At 39.4% G+C, this 19,489-nt stretch overlaps 1 protein-coding gene across 1 annotated transcript in view; it reads right to left on the bottom strand.

Annotated features, from left to right (window-relative positions):
• IL1RAPL2 (interleukin 1 receptor accessory protein like 2) overlaps nucleotides 1-19,489 on the bottom strand; it is a 1,184,233-nt gene that overhangs the window by 546,307 nt on the left and 618,437 nt on the right. Inside the window, exon 3 of the mRNA XM_025277392.3 lies at nucleotides 11,582-11,855. Coding sequence (XP_025133177.2) covers nucleotides 11,582-11,855 — 274 coding nt within the window. The remainder of the gene's footprint in view (nucleotides 1-11,581; nucleotides 11,856-19,489) is intronic.

The following is a 19,489-nucleotide window of genomic DNA, read 5'->3' as shown; positions in this document are numbered from 1 at the left end:
CTGAGAGTAAAAGAGATGAATGTAAATATGAAATCTGGCCAAAATACTCTCCTTTACAGGGAGTCAGAGGAAGGCTTTGGGAGGGTCAGGGTAATGGGGCTGAAAAATGAAAATATGCATATAGCACCTCTCAACCTAAATAAGGGTATATTGCCTTATTATGGGCGAAGAGTATGATCTAGTCTGTAAATTAATATGTGTAGCTTCGTGTTAATCTGGGTCTCATTTTACTGAGATAAAGGCCCTGGCGTGGAACTACGCACCACCATCCTACTTGTTTTTTTTTCCACTTCATAACCATGGATGGAGACTGTACTCGTTGAAAATTAACCAGCTAACTTGCCAAGGTGGATCATTCTTCAGGGTGGTGAGAGAGAGGGGATGGCACTGTATGCATTCATTCCCGTTCCTGAGAAAACTACTTGGAGTCCATGTTTCGACTAATAATGCTGAGGTCAGCACCATCTCCTTTGTTAATAAGGGTTGAATCAGAGAAGGGAATTTATTCCTTTTAAATACACAGTTTCTCATTGTATAAATCTTAATTATGTTGAATTGGTTCATGGTGCTTTTCAGATCTACTTTTCTGTATATTTTCCTTCTACTTTTCTGTATATTCATTCTACTAATTTTTGAGAGTTTGATATTGAACCTCCAACCAAAAATCTTAATTTACCTATATAAAAAATAATTGTAACATACACTAGTTCAGTTCAGTTCAGTTACTCAGTCATGTCCGACTCTTTGCGACCCCATGGACTGCAGCACGCCAGGCTTCCCTGTCCATCACCAACTCCCAGAGCTTAGTGAAACTCATGTCCATCGAGTCTATGATGCCATCCAACCATCTCATCCCCTGTTGTCCCCTTCTCCTCCCACCTTCAATCTTGACTAGCATCAGGGTTTTTTCCATTGAGTCAGTTCTTCAATATATACTGATTTTATATATGTATGTATATGTATGTAAATTTTATATATGTATATAACTTACGTCGGAGAAGGCAATGGCACCCCACTCCAGTACTCTTGCCTGGAAAATCCCATGGACGGAGGAGCCTGGTAGGCTCCAGTCCATGGGGTCGCTAAGAGTCGGGCATGACTGAGCGACTTCCCTTTCACTTTTCACTTACATGCATTGGAGAAGGAAATGGCAACCCACTCCAGTATTCTTGCCTGGAGAATCCCAGGGACAGAGGAGCCTGGTTGGCTGCCGTCTATGGGGTCGCACAGAGTCGGATACGACTGAGCGACTTAGCAGCTTAGCAGCAGCATAACTTATGTAATATATGCATATATGTATAACTTTATATTTACATATAAATGTATGTAACTTTGTTCTGTATTTTCCAAGTCTCCTATAAATGTGTTATCATACTTTCATAATTTAAAAAATAAAAACAAAAGAAAAAAAAAAGGAAAGAAAAAAATAATAATAAATAAATATACATTTTCTCCATGGAAACATCACCTGCTAAAAACATGCAGTGTTATCTGACTGCATGGTAAGGTGCCCATTAGTTCTGTCCTTTATCTTATTTTCTAAGAACTGGTCAATGTCTTAAAATCTCACATTCCAAAAATATATCTGAAACCTCCATAAACTAAGTGTTATTATGTTCACATGTTAAAAAAAAAGCCTTGATAAACGCTGGTTCCAGCCACATTGACCTCCCTGTTTTTCTCTGCACATAGCCCATGCTTTACTGCCTCCTTGCTCTTAAACATTGCTTAACTTGCCTGGTAATTCCTATACTATTGCCACCTGATTAAGATCCTCAAGCACCACCTCAAACATCATAATTCTATAAGTCAAAAGTTATTTTTTCTTACTTTCTACTACTATTTTATTTCTTACAGTACTTTTTGCTTCCTCTCATGTGTGATAGAATAAAAGACACGAAGTTAGCGTTGGCAGGTCTCTGCTTCTCTCTGCCCTCGAAAAATAATCCTCTTTTTGGCTGAAAAGGCCTCTCCAAAGCCAGAAACTTCTACAGAGATTCTGTGTTCTAGATCATTTTCAGGGCTTTTTCTGTGAAAAATAGGTGTAATGGGCAGAAAGAGCTGAAAAAAATTGCGAAGAGCAATCCTAGTTTAGATTATATTAGAAAGGGGAACAAGAAATTGAAAAGAGAGAAAAAAAGCAAGAGATAGAAGATGAAAGAGGACAAAAGAGGAAAATGCATTCTAAGGGAAGTATTTTAGTTGGGAATGAGAGTGAGGAGTGATGAGAGAGGTTTCTGGGCAGCTGTCTTATGTAATAAATACTGAGCATGAGAGTAGTGGAAAAGATGATTTCAAATACTGTGGAGGTGGGGCTCTTCCATTTTTTGTGGTACCATGGACTGTAGCCTGCCAGGCTCCTCTGTCCATGGAATTCTCCAGGCAAGAATAGTGGAGTGGGCAGCCATTCCCTTCTCCAGGGGATCTTCCTGACTCAGGTATTGAACCAGGGTCTCCTACATTGCAGGCGGATTCTTTTACCATCTGACCCACCAGGGAAGCCCAACTGTCCTCCCATATAAAATAAAAATTAAGTTTAAAAAATAGATTGAAGGCAGACATTTAGGAAAGCAGAGAAACTAATTAGGAGTTTATTGTAACAAGACAGATAAGAGATCTTGGCTTGGACCAGCAGTGGAATGAAAGGCACAGATTATGTAATCCCCAAAGGTCAAGGAGGTTAAAACCCTGTGGAATAATAATACATTGACCAATGGGAGATGGGAGCAGAGAGAGAAACTGTTTTCCTATTCTCTTCCTGGATCAAGTATGTAAAAATACCCTTCCTTCTTCACTGCCTCACTTTGCTTTTACCTTTTTCTTGTTTCCCTGGGATTACAATCCCTGGGTCATGAAGATCCCCTGGAGAAGGAAATGGCAACCCACTCCACTATTCTTGCCTGAGAAATGCCATGGACGGAGGAGCCTGGCAGGCTATAGTCCCTGGGGTCACAAAGAATTGCACATGACTGAGTGACTGAGAACACAGCACACACTCTCTAATACATATTCACTTTTTGCCCCAGGATTCACTTTCTAGGAACCCAATGATGAGATAGGAGGAAGATCAGGAGTTCCGTTTTGGATCTATTGGTTTTAATGTAGGTAGAGATGCTGAAAAGTCTGTTGGATAAAAAACTCTGCAGAGAGATCTGGGTTGGAAGGTATCCATGTTGGAGTTACCAGTGTACAGATGGTATATAAAACTATGAGACTGCATAAACAGATCATGGAGGGAAGTGGTGTTAATAAAGATGGAAAAAACTAAGGACCAGGCCCTAAGAGTCCTCTGACATTAAGAGATCAGGAGAAATATGAGGAGTCAGCAAAGGAACTTCAGAAAAGATAACTGATGAAATAAAGGGAAAACAAGAGAGTGTGACTCTTTAAAACTCAGGTAAAGAACATATATCAAAAAGAAGGGCTAGTCAACTGTGCTAAATGTGCTGATCTTATAAAAAGAGGAGTGAAAATTGACCTGACCATTGGATTTAGCATTGTTGTAGTCATTGGAGACTCCAGTTTTGGTGGAGTGGTTAAGGTAAAATTCTGATGGAAGGGACTTTCCTGGTGGCTCAGACCATAAAGAATCCTCCTGCTGATGCAGGAGATGCAAGAGACCCAGGTTTGATCCCTCGGTCGGGAAGATCCCCTAGAAAAGGGAATGGCTACCAACTCCATTATTCTTGTCTGGAGAATTCCATGGACAGAGGAGCCTGGTGGGCTACAGTCCATGGGGTCGCAAAGAGGCGGACACAACTGAGCAACTTTCACTCCCTCACTCACTGATGGAAGTAGTTTAACAGAGAATTAGTGGAAAAAAGCTTAAGATGGTGAGTGCAGACAACAGTTTCTTTGAAGTAGTTTTGCTGCAAATGGAAACAAAGAAATGGAGGCAGTGGCTGTCAGGGGAAGTAGAATTAAGAAGCATAGACCTTGACCTGTGTGTATGCTGATGGAAATGATTCAGTAGAAATAGAAACTTCCATGATAAGAGAGATGGGAGAATGGCTTCAGTGATATCCTCGAGTAGGCAAACATGGTCAGAATCCAGTGTATTAGTGAAGTGACTGGTCTTACATGGGAGCTTTGCCAGTCCATCAATAACAACAAACCTGAAGGCAGAGTATGTAGGTACAGATACCAGTAGGTGGACAGATGTAGTGGATGTTCTCTCCTAACTGCCTCAATCTTTTCTCAGTAAAATGGGAAACAAGGGGAGGAGATGTTGGAGGCTTGAGAAGAGCAGATGTTAAATAGTCATCTAGGAAGATAGGAGACTGAATGGTGCAGTAATATACCATAAGACTATTTGACAGCATTAAGAATCCATTTGAGGTTCATGATGATGAATTTAAAGTGAGATCAGTGAACATTATATGGTTTCCTTTGGTCAGGTTCAGCTAGAAGGATACAAATACACAAGCATAGATGGAGAGTTGGATTTACACAGTGTTGTGGTTTTCACAAGTGAGTAAGATAAAGGGGGAAAGGGTCAGGGAAACAAGAGGGTATATATGAGATTGATTAAATTGACTGATCATGGAATTTAAACTGTTAGTTTGAAAAGAGAGTGGTGGACAGTGAAAGAATTGTGGGGCCAGTGAGTTGCAGCTCTGGGTAGAGTTATACATTATTGGAACTGTGGTACAGAAAGAGTGAGCCCAAGTTGGTGGCCAGAGAATACATGCAAATGAGATAATCAAGGAGATTACTACTGCCTCCACCATTCCAAAATGTTGCAGATCACCTGCCTGCCACAACCATTACATTACCTAGTTGGACACTGGAAAGACTTTGAATTTGCAACTCCTGAAATAAGTTGAAACACTGATATCAACAAAATAATCATAAAACAGAAGATCACTGAACTTGTGTAATGATAAAAGGAATGGAACTAAATGAATACCAGTGTTAGGTAGCTCATCAGTGATTACTTGAAATTAATTATTGTTTTCTAATGATCAAATATAACCCATTAATTCTTACCAAGCAGGTAATCCTGCTGACTATAAATATCTGTTTTCCCTCAGTAAATAAGCTGGAATTGAAAATAACATAGGTATTATAAAATAGAATGATTATATTTGATTATTACAAAGCTAATGTGTTATAATATGGTTATATTCTAAACATTATACCATGTCTAATTTACTATTAATGCAATGAAAATAAACTATAATTGATACTAGTTTGTCATTTAAGTTATGCACAATTTTTTTAAAATAAGCAGATTATCAAATTGTGGAGGTTAAAAAATAATATTTTCAGGTTATATATGTGTTCTTTTATGCATATTTGCTACAAAAATAACTGTATCAGTGACTCCCACTTTTAAACCAAAATAGGAGGAAAAAAATAACTAACTGCATAACACTCTAGCCTACACAGGCCAGAAGAGGCCATTGCTGCAGTCTTAAGACCCTGCTGCACAATCGGGATCTTTTCTGAAGTCAATTAATTCTCTAAGATTCAGGATCTCATTTTTCCTACAAGAAACTCTCTGCTATCCTAGAAATTACTACCTGGGCAACCAACTTGTTTACACTTAACTTTTCCAAGATCAATAGTTAAGCTGGAATTGAATTATGAGAAATGTTCAGTCCTTGAAAATCTCTTGGTTACCATGGTGGGGAGTAGGTTAGGTGGGTGGAAGGTGATAAAAGCTACATCTTAGTGTCTTAGGTAGACTAGGACAATTACTTTTGTTTCTAAAAGCATAAATTTCCTTGCAGTATGACATAGAGCAAGTCCCATGGTACATGCTCGATGAATATTTGTTGACTGAAATATAAAACTTAATATATGCTACATAGGTACTTTTTGGTCAGGATCATTTAAAGGCCATTAAAATCAGGTGAAATTATTGTATACTTATATTTATTTCTTATTCTTTTTAATTATGGGACATTTCAAATATATTCAAAAATTTAAAAAGACAATGAACCCTCATGTATTCATTGTATAGATCCAAAGATTAGCCCCATACTACATTTATTTCAAATATCTCCAATTCCCCTCAATTCTTCTGATGATGTTATTCTGCAAGAGTAATAATCACTCAAATGTGATGAATAGCAGGGCAAATGTCATGCCTCGGAACTGAATAAATGCACTAAGGAACCCTTCACAAAGAGTTTGTGAGGCATTCAGATTTTGAGGACTTCACTTATTTCAGTGATTATTAAAGACCAAAAATAGTTGGATTATCTTCCTGTTTAAGAAGGAGTTTCCTAATTCTGTTTACTTAATCAGAGAGGTAAATAGCCATAGTGGTTTTGAACTTTCACTGATTCTCTGAATGTGGCCACTGTCATCCCAAAACACATAGGTTTCTACAGATATTCAATTATATTCAATCACTCTTTTCAATATCTTGAATTCATTCAGGATTACATGAATACATCTATCTTCATCCATAGCTTAAGTCGCCCCTTTTCCAAGTTGTTGAGAAAGTGATGTGTGGGATTTTCTCAAATAAGATTACTCTCATCATTTTTATTCTACTAAGTGCCTCAACTGAAAAGATTTGAGTAGAAAGGGGAATAGACAGTAATTCTTGGATTAGCATGGCTCTCAAAATATGACTCACTTCTCCACCATCCCTCTATTACTAACCCACTGACATGCTGAGAAATTCAAGTAATCACTCTTGAGATTAGCCAAATAAAAACACAAAAATGAGTGATTGGCTACTGAAAGGTCACAATCTGTAAACTTTTCTTGCTATGAGTTAAATGGCTGGAGAATGTTACTAAATATTTCATATCTGCATTTTTTAACCACACTGAAATCAGTAGAGTAACTTTTGATGAGGTTGATAAAGGATAGGAAAATAATCCATAATTACTTTAAAGTAGTATCAAATTTGAGATTTTAGATGATATAGATATTGCCAAATGCAGAGCCTTTTTCACTATAAATGTCACTCTCTTGGCAATGGCATAACATCACCTGCATAGACTGAATTTGGAGTCTATGATCCAAATTGGAGTCAGTGATCACTATTAGACCTGAAAAATATGTTTATTATTTATACCCAAATTCTAGCTACTTCACTTAATGCCATTCTGGAAGAGATAAAGCACAAACAAGCAGATTACAAAAACAACAACAAAAAACAATGAGGAGGTTATGTCAAAGAGACAGATGCACCAACTGAAAGAGCTTCCAAAGGTGGATGAATTTGACCCAGAAAATACAGTAGCACTGAATTATTACCCAATGTATAATATAAATGTCCATGAGTCCATAGTGATATAATAAATGATTGAATACATAGATGGGAGAAAAAAACAAATATCCCATGCAGAAGAAATCTAAATAATTTTATATAGATATGGGCTTCCCTGGTGGCTCAGATGGTAAAGAATCTGCCTGCAGTGCAGGAGACCTGGGTTCAATCCATGGATCAGGAAGATCCCCTGGAGAAGGGAATGGCTACTCACTCCAGTATTCTTACTTGGAAAATTCCATGGACAGAGGAGCCTGGTAGGCTACAGTTCATGGGGTTGCAAGAGTCAGAAATGACTTAGCGACTAACACTTTCACTTATGTACATAGTTTGCTCTTAATGAAATGGAGCGTAACTACCATTTCGTATGTATGGACTATTGGAAAACTACTTCCTTCCAAAGAGGACAGTTTGAAAAAGGAGGGGAAAAATAACAAATTCAGAGTGGAGAAAGACAAGTACTACCTTGAGCCAGATGATCAAGGTCAATATGAACAGTGATAAAACATGCTGATACTCCCTACCCTTGACATGATGTGATGAGAACGCATTTTACCTCTGTGTTCTTCCTCCTCAAAACATATTACCCCAGTATAAGCATGAAAAATTATCAGGTTGAGATTTGAGAGACATTCTACAAAATGTTTGAATAGTACTATTTAAGCTGTCAATGCCATTAGAAACAAGAAGAGTATGAGAAACCCCTACAGCCAAAAGGAACTTAAGGAGACATGACAATTAAATGTAAGGTGGTCTCCCAGATGGAATCCTGGAACAGAAAAAGGGCATTAAGCAAAATCTGAGGAAATCTGAATAAAATATGGACTTGAGTTAATGATGATTGGCTCATTGGTTATAATGAGTGTACCACAGTCATGGAAAATGTTAATACTAGGGGAAATGGGTGTAGGGCATACAGAAACTTTCGGGAGTATCTTTGAAATAATTCTGTAAGTCTAAAACTGATCTAAAAATTTAAAAGAATATTTAAAAACCAGTTGGGAGCTTTTATTGCAGCACTTTTTATAGGGACAAAAAATATATGCACATAAATAGCAAAATGATAGACTAAATTGTGGTATCATAGACTATTGAACAACACAGAACAGTATATATTTAAAAGGATGAGTGCACTCTCTATCAGTTGACTTGGAAATATTTCCAATATATATATTTAATAAGGAAAGAAAATGCAGGGAAATATGTAACTCTGTTTTTAGTTTGTAAAACAGTGAGGAGAAAATCCCCATGTAGATATACTTGTGCAATTAAAAGAATCAGGAGAAGGTATGCAAGGATACGGGCTTCCCAGGTGGTGCTAGTGGTAAAGAACCCTCCTGCCAATGCAGGAGACTTAAGAGACGTGGGTTTGATCCCTGGATTGGAAAGATCCTCAGGAGAAGGGCATGGCAACCCACTGCAGTATTCTTGCAGTGTCCTGGAGAATCCCATGGACAGAGGAACCTGGCAGGTTATAGTCCATAGGGTCGCAAAGAGCCAGACACAAGTGAAATGACTTAGCACACATGCATGCAAGGATACACACTAGACTGTTAGCATTTATCAGATAGGGGAAAGGGTAAGATGAGTACATGAGTGTTATATTTTTTTAAGGAAGATAGGAAGAGGAAAGAGAGCCAGATTGGGGAAATAAGCAGAGCAGGGGAAGCAAGCAGTAATTAATTCAGTAATTCATTATAAATATAGCACCTGTATGTAGTTGGCTGATGCTCTGCAAATAAAATATTTAATTTGTGAAAACAAAACAGAGCAAGTGGAATTTGAGGAGGAAAAATGATCTATTTTAGATTGGCAGGATTTAGGAGGGTGGGGAATGAAGAAGGTATAAACAGGGAGAGAGTAGCAGCACCCTAAAGAACAGAGTGTCAGACAGTGAAGCCAAATTACACCCACTTCTCAGTTCTGCCAAGAGCTGTCCAAGGAGGTGAAAATGCTGCTTATTACTAAGGGTGTGGTCAGAATGATTGCTACTTTTGCCACTATTCTGGGGCTTTTGCCCACCGCAAAGAGACGAAACTTGTTTCCCCAATCTTTCCTCCCAACACACATACAAAAGTGATTCTTAAGGCATCAAGAAAGCTCTCTATTTATATACCACCTGGTCTCCTGCCCTTTTGAACAATGAGGCCACACCAGGAATTTCAAAGTGCTTTTGATGAAGAGGTGACATAGCTTTGACATCAGACAAAGTCCACAGGAAACAAAAATGGAAGGGTCTGCATTTCCCAGAAGGTAAAATCAAACAACAGAGTACAGATCCCTGGTGAGCAAGATCAGACTTAGCAAATGGCAGTTTTGAAAATGTGTTTAAAGTCACCTCAGCTACCTACTTCAACACTTAATACAGTCTCTATCTGAGATTTGAGATCTTAGACCCTGACGAGGGGAGATGGAGAGGGGAGGAAGGACATATTGTGGAATTCCTGAGCAAAAAACTGATTTCCTGTCACTATGAACTTCTTACAAACAGAACTGTATCTGTGGTATCTTCCACAGGATAGTATATAGGAAGACAGGAGGACCATATGTTTATAGGGTCCCACATTGAATACTTAGATACAGTAGACTCAAATTCACATTGCAAATTCCACAAAGAATTTCACCAGAAATTAAAAGATCTCCTGTTAAAAGACCTCCCAGAAACATTTGAAACTATTTTCCTTCAATAAGAAAGGTGAGACCCTGACCTAAATGATACTTTAGGTAATTTTCATGGCCAGAAATCAAGATTATTGAGCCAAGTTGCTGCTGCGGCTGCTAAGTCACTTCAGTCGTGTCTGACTCTGTGTGACCCCATAGACGGCAGCCCACCAGGCTCCCCCGTCCCTGGGATTCTCCAGGCAAGAACACTGGAGTGGGTTGCCATTTCCTTCTCCAATGCATGAAAGTGAAAAGTGAAAGGGAAGTCACTCAGTCGTGTCCGACTCTTAGCGACTCCATGGATTGCAGCCCATCAGGCCCCTCCGTCCATGGGATTTTCTACGCAAGAGTACTGGAGTGGGTTGCCATTGCCTTCTCCATTGAGCCAAGTAGCTCTATACAAAAACATTTGTCAATACAGGTCTTCCTGTATTAACCATTAGGGTTATGGCCTGATAAACCCAGTACTGTTGGTGTTGTTTAGTCACTCAGTTGTGTTCTACTCTTTGTGACCCCATGGACTATAGCCCTCCAGGCTCCTCTGTTCATGGGATCTCCCATGCAGGGATAATGAAGTGGGCTGCCATTTCCTTCTCCAGGGGATCTTCCCTACCCAGGGGTCGAACCTGCATCTCTGTGTTTCCTGCATTGGCAGATAGGTTCTTTACTACTGAGCCACCTGGGAAACCCAAGTTGAAAATACCTGAAGTCAAAATACATTTAATACACCTAACCCACTGAACATCATAGTTTAGCCTGCTGCTGCTGCTGCTGCTAAGTCGCTTCAGTCGTGTCCAACTCTGTGCGACCCCATAGATGGCAGTCCACCAGGCTCCCCCATCCCTGGGATTCTCCAGGCAAGAACACTGGAGTGGGTTGCCATTTCCTTCTCCAATGCATGAAAGTGAAGTCGCCCAGTCGTGTCCAGCTCTTCATGACCCCATGGACTGCAGCCTACCAGGCTCCTCCACCCATGGGATTTTCCAGGCAAGAGTACTGGTGTGGGGTGCCATCACCTTCTCTGATAGTTTAGCCTAGTCTACCTTAAATGTGCTCAGAACAGTTTCATTTCACATTGGGCAAAATGATCTAATACAAAGCCTATTTTATAATAAAGTACTGAATATTTCATGTAATTTATCGAAAGTGAAAACCAGAATAGTTATACGGGTACAGAGTGATTTTAAGTATACCATTTGATTACCCCATGATCACATGGCTGACAGCTGCAGCTTACTGCCTGTTACTACCCAGCATCATGAAATATTATCATGCCACATATTGCTAACATGGAAAAGATTCAAAATTTAAAGTGTGGTTTAGGTTGAATATGTGTCACTTTTGCACCATCATAAAATTGAAAAATTATAAGTCCAACCATCCATAAGTCAGAGATGGTTTATATAAGGCCCTGGGGAAAGAGTGGAGATAGGGAATAAATGAATCACAAAATTTTATGAATTGAATGAGTACACACAGTAAATGGGAATCTTGCTTTATGAAAATGTGATAAGAACTTGCTATGTTGTTCTAATAAATAATTAAAAAGAACTTTATAGAAGCTCCACATGCACTGCAGCCTGTCAAGAATATATCCACTGTATAACATAAGGCACCCTTACACACTCCAGCCCTAAACAAGACTATCACCTGTGACGTTGAGCAATGTTTTCACATAGCACTCACCTTAAAACACAAGTGTAGAATCCACTGTCTTGTGCTTCAACTGAGTGAAACCATATTGAATCTTCCTCTTTGCTCATCCTGACCTCTGAAAAGATGATGGGCTCTTCCAAATCACCTTTGTTTTTGTACCACATCAGCCTGAGCCCAGTGCTTTGGGCCATGCTATAGTTGGTACGAATGTAACTGTAGAAAAGGGCACATTTCACTCGGACTGGCTCGCCTGCCAAAGCCATGTATGTCTTGAGATCCACTGACCAGTCGATGCAGCCATCCACTGAAAGAAAACCAAATTGGGCATGAGATGCAATGAATATTATTGATAATGATGAGAGCAATAATCAATCATTGCTAACATATACTGAGGACTCACTATGAGCTAGACATTGAGTCACGAGCTTTACATAGGTTATCTTATTCAATCTTCCCAGTGATCCTATGACAGGGGTCCCCAAATCCCCATGCCATGGACCTGTACCACTCTATGGGTCCATGACCTGTTAGGAACTGGGCTGCACAGCAGGAGGTGAGTGGTGGGTGAGTGAGTGGAGTTTCATCTATATTCACAGCCACTTCTTATCACTCTCATCCCCTAGGTCTGTGAAAAATTGTTTTCCATGAGACCAGTTCCTGGTGCCAAAAACACTGGGGACTACTATCCTATGAGATATATCTTATCCTTGGACCTGGGCAAGCATGATTCCTGTTCTAGCCCTGTGCCTTTGGAGTATTTCCAGTCCTCTACAGTAATCTGCTTGGAGTTAACTAGATCCTCCAAGGAGCTCCAGCACTCATACCTATGGGGTATTCCTGGGGTCCCCACAACTAGGTACCAATTCCAGTAGGGTGGCTGGCCAAGTGCATCATTACTGCCAGCCAAACGGCATCCACTTAACAGGATTTTGTGAGACTGGATGGCTGGAATGACCCTGGCATGCTGATTTTTGGTGACTCAAATTGTTTATATAGACAGGAGACCCACAAAACAGAGACTTCTTTAGGACCCCTGTATAATCTAGGAGGAGCCCTGAAATTGAGGTTTCTATTATTCTTATTTTATAGACAAGAAAATAAATGAGACTCAGGAAAGTTTAGTGACTTTGCCTATGGATACAGAGCTGATAAATGGTGGAAAACCAGTCTGTGATTCCAGAGACTGTTTTCTTAACCCCTATCCTGTATTGCCCCTGTCTATAATTGTGACCGGAACCACTGTTTTATTTATTTGCCTTTGAGAAAGTAGATGCCAGAGCTGGAAGCAGTGGGTACCTAAAGTGATTATTTGGCACTGTCTACATGCCAGTTTTCCACGGTATGACCTATTAATAGCAGATATTTAATCACAGCTCAATTTCTTTTTATACCCTTAGGCCTCCCTTGCTGCTCAGCTGGTGTGCACTCATGGGAATATATTATATTAATGTCAAGTTTAATCAAATAATATTAGGTGGGTAAATCTACCATTAAAGAAAGACATAAACAGTGAATTCTCTCTTTTCCAGAAAGGTTGGAAATGAGACACTGTGGCTAATTTTATATGCTAGTCAATACAATTAGCATAGCTATTCTACTTTCAATTGCTGATTTTCAAAGAATTTCATCAAATTATGCTACATCCCTTTGTGTAACTTGATTACCCTTTATAAAATAATCCTTTCGTAAACTGTATAAACACTGTCATTTTAAAATTATGTTTTGCTTATCATTTTGTGAACTCATCTGCTTCCTTTTTTTAGATGTTGAGAACTCTGAGCCCAATGTGTTTATCTTTTAACCTCAGTTGACAGGGAAAGCTCAGAGCTACATGCAGTGCTCAAGTGTAATAAACTATCCTACCTCAGGATTTTGCTTTCTCTACAGAAGGGCTTCTTGACCTGAGGTTCAAGGACACCCAGAGGCAGATTGCCTGGATAGATTTCAAGGTGGTGCTTATTTGCATAGCTATACTTTTCTGGGGCAATGTTCCATAGCTTCCATAGCTCTTTATCAGATCTTCAAAGGTGTCTGTAACCCAAGAAAGTTTTTAAATTCTTTGACTTCTGACCTCTCTTTGTGACTTCATTTTTCACTGCCTTGCTGCATATGGGCATTTATTATAAGTTGCCTCAAATTCTCTTGTAGTATGTCAAGTATTCACTAGAAATAAATCAATAATCAAATAACTCACCATAAATTTATAATGAAGGGCATTTGAACTTGGAGGACTCACAGGGCACCAGATTCATCACTATGAATTTTGATGACCATTGTTCACTGTTGAAGTCAAGAAGGTACAACCGAATTGGACTAAGAACATACTGATCTCCAGCTATCTCTTGGGGGGCTTTTTTATTCACTTCCAGGTATCAGTTGTTTACCTGTCACTTGTCATTCTCATAACTGTAAAGAACAGGGAGGGGGCAAATCTACATTACTTAAACTTTGGGGTCATTGTAGATTACTGGTGATACATCATTGCATTTAATGCAGTTTTGATATTTATTGTATTGTCATCTTTCAATGAATTTTATATTTTCCCTACTATGGATTATTTGTGATATTGCTCCCATGCATTAACACAACTGTGAGGAAACGATATGCTTTTTTTTTAGAAAATGTATTTTTTCTCATGCTATGCTAAGTCGCTTTAGTCATATCCAACTCTTTGTGACCCTATGAACTGTTGCTCCCCAGGCTCCTCCATCCATGGAATTCTCCAGGCAGAATACTGGAGTGGATTACCATTATCTCATCCAGGGATCTTCCTGAACCAGATTGCACCTACATTTCCTGCATCTCCTGCACTGCAGGTGGATTCTTTCTCCCACTGAGCCACTGGGGAGACCATAGCTTTATTTTAAAAGTTGGTTAATAGAAGAAACAAAGAAAATATGGGGATTTCTTAAAAAGTCCTTCACATTCCAGTTTTTGTTATTTTCTAACCCTAAAGGTGCATAGCAAATGCTTTTGAATTAACAAATGTGTCTTGGAAGAGTAGTTTTAAACCTCGATAATTACCTACTTGATAGAAAAAAAAAATCTGGAATGTTTTTTCATTTGCACCCGAAATCCCTGTAGTTACTTTCTCTAAACAATGTGTTGCATAATCTACACCTGTACAATGCTAACAGCCTGGTTTGTCCCATTACTGACAGGACATGGTTTGTATAAAAAATAATCAAAATATCTGCTCTTGGGACATGACAATCAGGCTCAAAGGAGGGTGAAGACATTTAACTGCCATTACAATCAGCTTTGTCATACAGACTTTGAGAGGACACTGAGATTTCATTTCCTCTTAAGAGCTAGCTGGGTAAAATGGATTTGATTTAATAGTTTATGATTCCTTTTCTTCTGTTCCCTTGCTTTAGGTAGCAGAGAGGGAATCTTTAGTTATAAAGTTGTCAACAGGCAGAGAACATATATTCAATAATAAGGACAATTTCCAAAGGTTATCCCCTTATTCTTTTCCTTTAGTACAATCATCCCTCAATATCTGCAGGGGACTGATTTCATGACCCCCAAGGATATCAACACCTCTGAATGCTCAAGTCTGTTATATAAAATGATATGGTAGTTTCTTATAATCTACATATACCTTCGTATATGCTTTAAATAATCTCTAGCTTGCTCATGATAGCTAATACAAAGTAAATGTGATATAGATGTAAATGCAACATAATTGCCAGTGTGCAGAAAGCTTGAGTTGTGCCTTTTTGAACTTTTTGGAATTTTTCAAAAATATTTTCCACCCATGGTTGGTTGAATCCCAGGAGGTAGAACCTGAGAATATGGGCAGGGGCCGACACAACTGTATTCACCACACAAGTTAGAATATAATGTATCTCAAAACACCTGAGGCAATTTTCAAAAAAAAAAAAAATGGATTAGACAAACAAGATACCAGGGATACATGAAGGCTCATCTGACACCAAATATTTTTCCACACTGAACTTTCATCAGCAGAAATCCGTTCCCATGAGTAAAGATCTTATAACCTTATATCTAGACAGTACAGAACCACTATCAGATTCCAGCAAGGTGGTAGGATTCATTGTTAATGGATTGCTATTCCTAGGAAAACCAACAGAGACAGGGGGCAAGGGGGGATAAAATAGGATACAGTGCATTTCTCTTTAGATTTGGGACTGGTGAAACAACTAAGAAGGCCTACTAAGTAAGAGGTCTGGAAGCCCAGGTGGCAAGGGAACATGATGGGATTGATACCTTGAGGGTGAGGGAGAACGTTAAGAGAAAAGCATGAAAGGGTCACAAAAAAGGGCAGGAATAGAAGAAAGATCACATAAAACTTAATTTTCCAAGAGCCATTCCAGGGATCAAAGATGGTACTATCAGAAGTCACCAGTATAAGTCACATGTATGTCATGAGAAGGAGATTGTAATACATGCCATGCAGTTAGAGCCCTTTGCACGTTGACACTCCATATGTATTTGGCAAATGGGTGAATGAATAGATCTGTGATGCAGCTGACAAGGGAGCATGCTATGGCCAGGTTAGGGACATAGCAGAACTCAGGAGCCCACAGAGAAAGCCCACCTGCAAGTTTGACCTTATCAGCAAGGCCTCTCATCCACAGGGGGATCCAGCCCTATTCTGTTCACAACTCCAGTCATACCTATGTAGGTTTGTCCCCAAAAGCCTCTGAAGAATGGTGGTTTCTGGACAGACTGGCTTCTCCCAAAGATGGCTTGATAACTGTGTTCCACTAACTAGCCACAAGTGTAAATAGAGGTACTGTAGGTCCCTGGTAGATCAGACCGTAAAAAATCTGCCTGTAATGAAGGAGACCCGGGTTCAATCCCTGAGCAGGGGAGATCCCCTGGAGAAGGGAATGGCAATCCACTCCAGTATTCTTGCATGGAGAATCCCATGGACAGAGGAGCCTGGTGGGCTACAGTCCGTGACATTCAAAGAGTTAGACATGACTGAGTGAGTAACAGTTTCACTCTTCTTTTCAAAAAGGAAAACAATCCCCCCCCCCAAAAAAAAAAGAGAGAGAAAAGCAGCAACATTCTGCAGTTGGATTGAAGCTTGCTACAGAGCAAATCCACCAAAGACATCAGGAAGGCCTGACTGTCTTCGCTTCATGGTCTCTTGGTATGGCTATAAATATTTTCATCATTCCACTGAAAAATACCTATTTCTAAATAAGCCATTCCCTGTCCACCCTTGACTCGTAAGAATAGCAATTCAAGTATTTAAAAGAACAATTGTATTTTTTAGATTCTTATTTCAGCTTACTTGATCTAGGTTTCTATAAAACTCCCAAAATTATTACTCTTAGTTTGGTCATGTTGGTAGAAATGTTTAAATATCTAAGCGACACAAAAAAAATTCAATGGAGCAAAGAAAGTCACTTCTTTAAAACCCAGTTCTCGGTTTTAATTGCTTTCATTTCAGACTGCAAAACAAGCATGTGTTTAAGGAGCTTGACATGAAAATTCAAAAAAATGGAGCACATTTAACATATAAAGGGACATGTTAGTGTTCATGCAATTTATTTTGCCAACAGGAGATTCCTAGGGGTGAAAACTAATGCAGTATCCTGGAAAGCGCCCTCGGTGACCAAAGCAAACCTATTTAGCCTGCTTATAGATAAGCCTTGGATTCCTTGTCAATACATCTGGAAAAACAAATCCTGTCACACCTACCTGCTGTGGAAACAGAGTCATGAGAAAAGCATTTAATCCCTCAAAGAGGATAAAATGTTATTATCAGCAACAACAATTATATTATTTTAGAAAACAAGAATACTGCCTGCAGTAAAATTACAGACTCTAATGGCTATGTACATTACAATTTTTATTGGGGAATAGGATATATAGCTATGTATAGAAATGCCAGTTCTGGATATCTGCCCCAAATTGGAAATCTCTTTAGGTAAAATTAGCATATGAAAATAGGCAAGCTCCAGATATCTTGATAATGTTCATTACAACCTAAGTCCTTTGCCTAGGATGTACATCTGGTATTAGTTTATTATGTGCTTTTTTATCAATAAATTGATTTTTTTAAGCCAGATGTTTTTTACCAACTATGTCAGCTATATGCCATTGATTTTTATGGCCGGCTCTCATTTGTGAAATCAACAGGGCAACTGTTGGGGGAAATTCATCAAATTACCACTAGAGGGCAGGCTGTGCAAGTTTTTGTATATTATAATACCTTATCAGCTGAGCTCCAAAGAATTGATGCTTTTGAACTGTGGTGTTGGAGAAGACTCTTGAGAGTCCCTTGGACTGAAAGGAGATCCAACCAGTCCATTCTAAATGAGATCAGTCCTGGGTGTTCTTTGGAAGGAATGATGCTAAAGCTGAAACTCCAGTACTTTGGCCACCTCATGTGAAGAGTTGACTCATTGGAAAAGACTCTGATGCTGGGAGGGATTGGGGGCAGGAGAAGAAGGGGACGACAGAGGATGAGATGGCTGGAGAGCATCACCGACTCGATGGACGTGAGTTTGAGTGAACTCCGGGAGTTGGTGATGGACAGGGAGGCCTGGCATGCTGCAGTTCATGGGGTCGCAAAGAGTCAGACACGACTGAGCGACTGAACTGAACTGAACCAGTGTAATAACTTATCTACTACTGTGGGCAAGAATCCCTTAGAAGAAACAGAGTAGCCATCATAGTCAACAAGAGTCTGAAATGCAGTACTTGGGTGCAATCTCAAAAACAACAAAATGATCTCTGTTCGTTTCCAAGGCAAACCATTCAGTATCACAGTAATCAAAGTCTACACCCTAACCAGTAACGCTAAAGAAGCTGAAGTTGAACGGTTCTATGAAGACCTACAAGACCTTCTAGAACTAACACCCCAAAAAAGATGTCCTTTTCATTGTAGGGGACTGGAATGCAAAAGTAGGAAGTCAAGAAACACCTGGAATAACAGGCAAATCTGGCCTTGGCAAAATGAGGCAGGGCAAATGCTAATAGAGTTTTGCCTAGAGAATGCGCTGGTAATAACAAACACCCTCTTCCAACAACACAAGAGAAGACTCTACAGGTGGACATCAGCAGATGGTCAATACAAAAATAAGACTAGTTATATTCTTTGCAGCCAAAAATGGAGAAGCTCTATACAGTCAGCAGAAATAAAACCAGAACTGACTGTGGCTCAGATCATGATCTCATTGCCAAATTCAGACTTAAATTGAAGAAAGTGGGGAAAACCACTAGACCATTCAGGTATGACCTATATCAAACCCCTTACGATTATATAGTGGAAGTGAGAAATAGATTCAAGAGATTAGATCTGATAGAGCACCTGAAGAATTATGGACGGAGGTTCATGACATTGTATAGGAGACAGGGGTCAAGACCATCCCCAAGAAAAAGAAATGCAAAAAAGCAAAAGGGCTGCATGAGGAGGCCTTACAAATAGCTGTGAAAAGAAGAGAAGCAAAAAGCAAAGGAGCAATGGAACGATATACCCATTTGAATGCAGAGTTCTAAAGAATAGCAAGGAGAGATAAGAAAGCCTCCCTCAGTGATCAGTGCAAAGAAATCACAGAAAATATTAGAAAGACTGGAAATCTCTTCATGAAAATTAGAGATACAAGGGAACATTTCATGCAAAGATGGGCTCAATAAAGAACAGAAATGGTATGGACCTAACAGAAGCAGAAGATATTAAGAAGATATGGCAAGACTACACAGAAGAACTGTACAAAAAAGATCTTCATGACCCAGATAATCATGATGGTATGATCCCTCACCTAGATCCAGCCATTCTGGAATGCGAAGTCAAGTGGGCCTTAGGAAGCATCACTACGAACAAAGCTAGTGGAGGTGATGGAATTCCAGTTGAGCTATTTCAAATCCGAAAAGATGATGCTATGAAAGTGCTGCACTCAGTATGCCGGCAAATTTGGAAAACTCAGCAGTGGCCACAGGACTGGAAAAGGTCAG

Source organism: Bubalus bubalis, chromosome X (assembly GCF_019923935.1).
Source record: "Bubalus bubalis isolate 160015118507 breed Murrah chromosome X, NDDB_SH_1, whole genome shotgun sequence".
Taxonomy (NCBI): domain Eukaryota; kingdom Metazoa; phylum Chordata; class Mammalia; order Artiodactyla; family Bovidae; genus Bubalus; species Bubalus bubalis.
The sequence above is the reverse complement of the archived record's forward strand: the minus strand, read 5'-3'. Positions and strand labels throughout refer to the sequence as shown.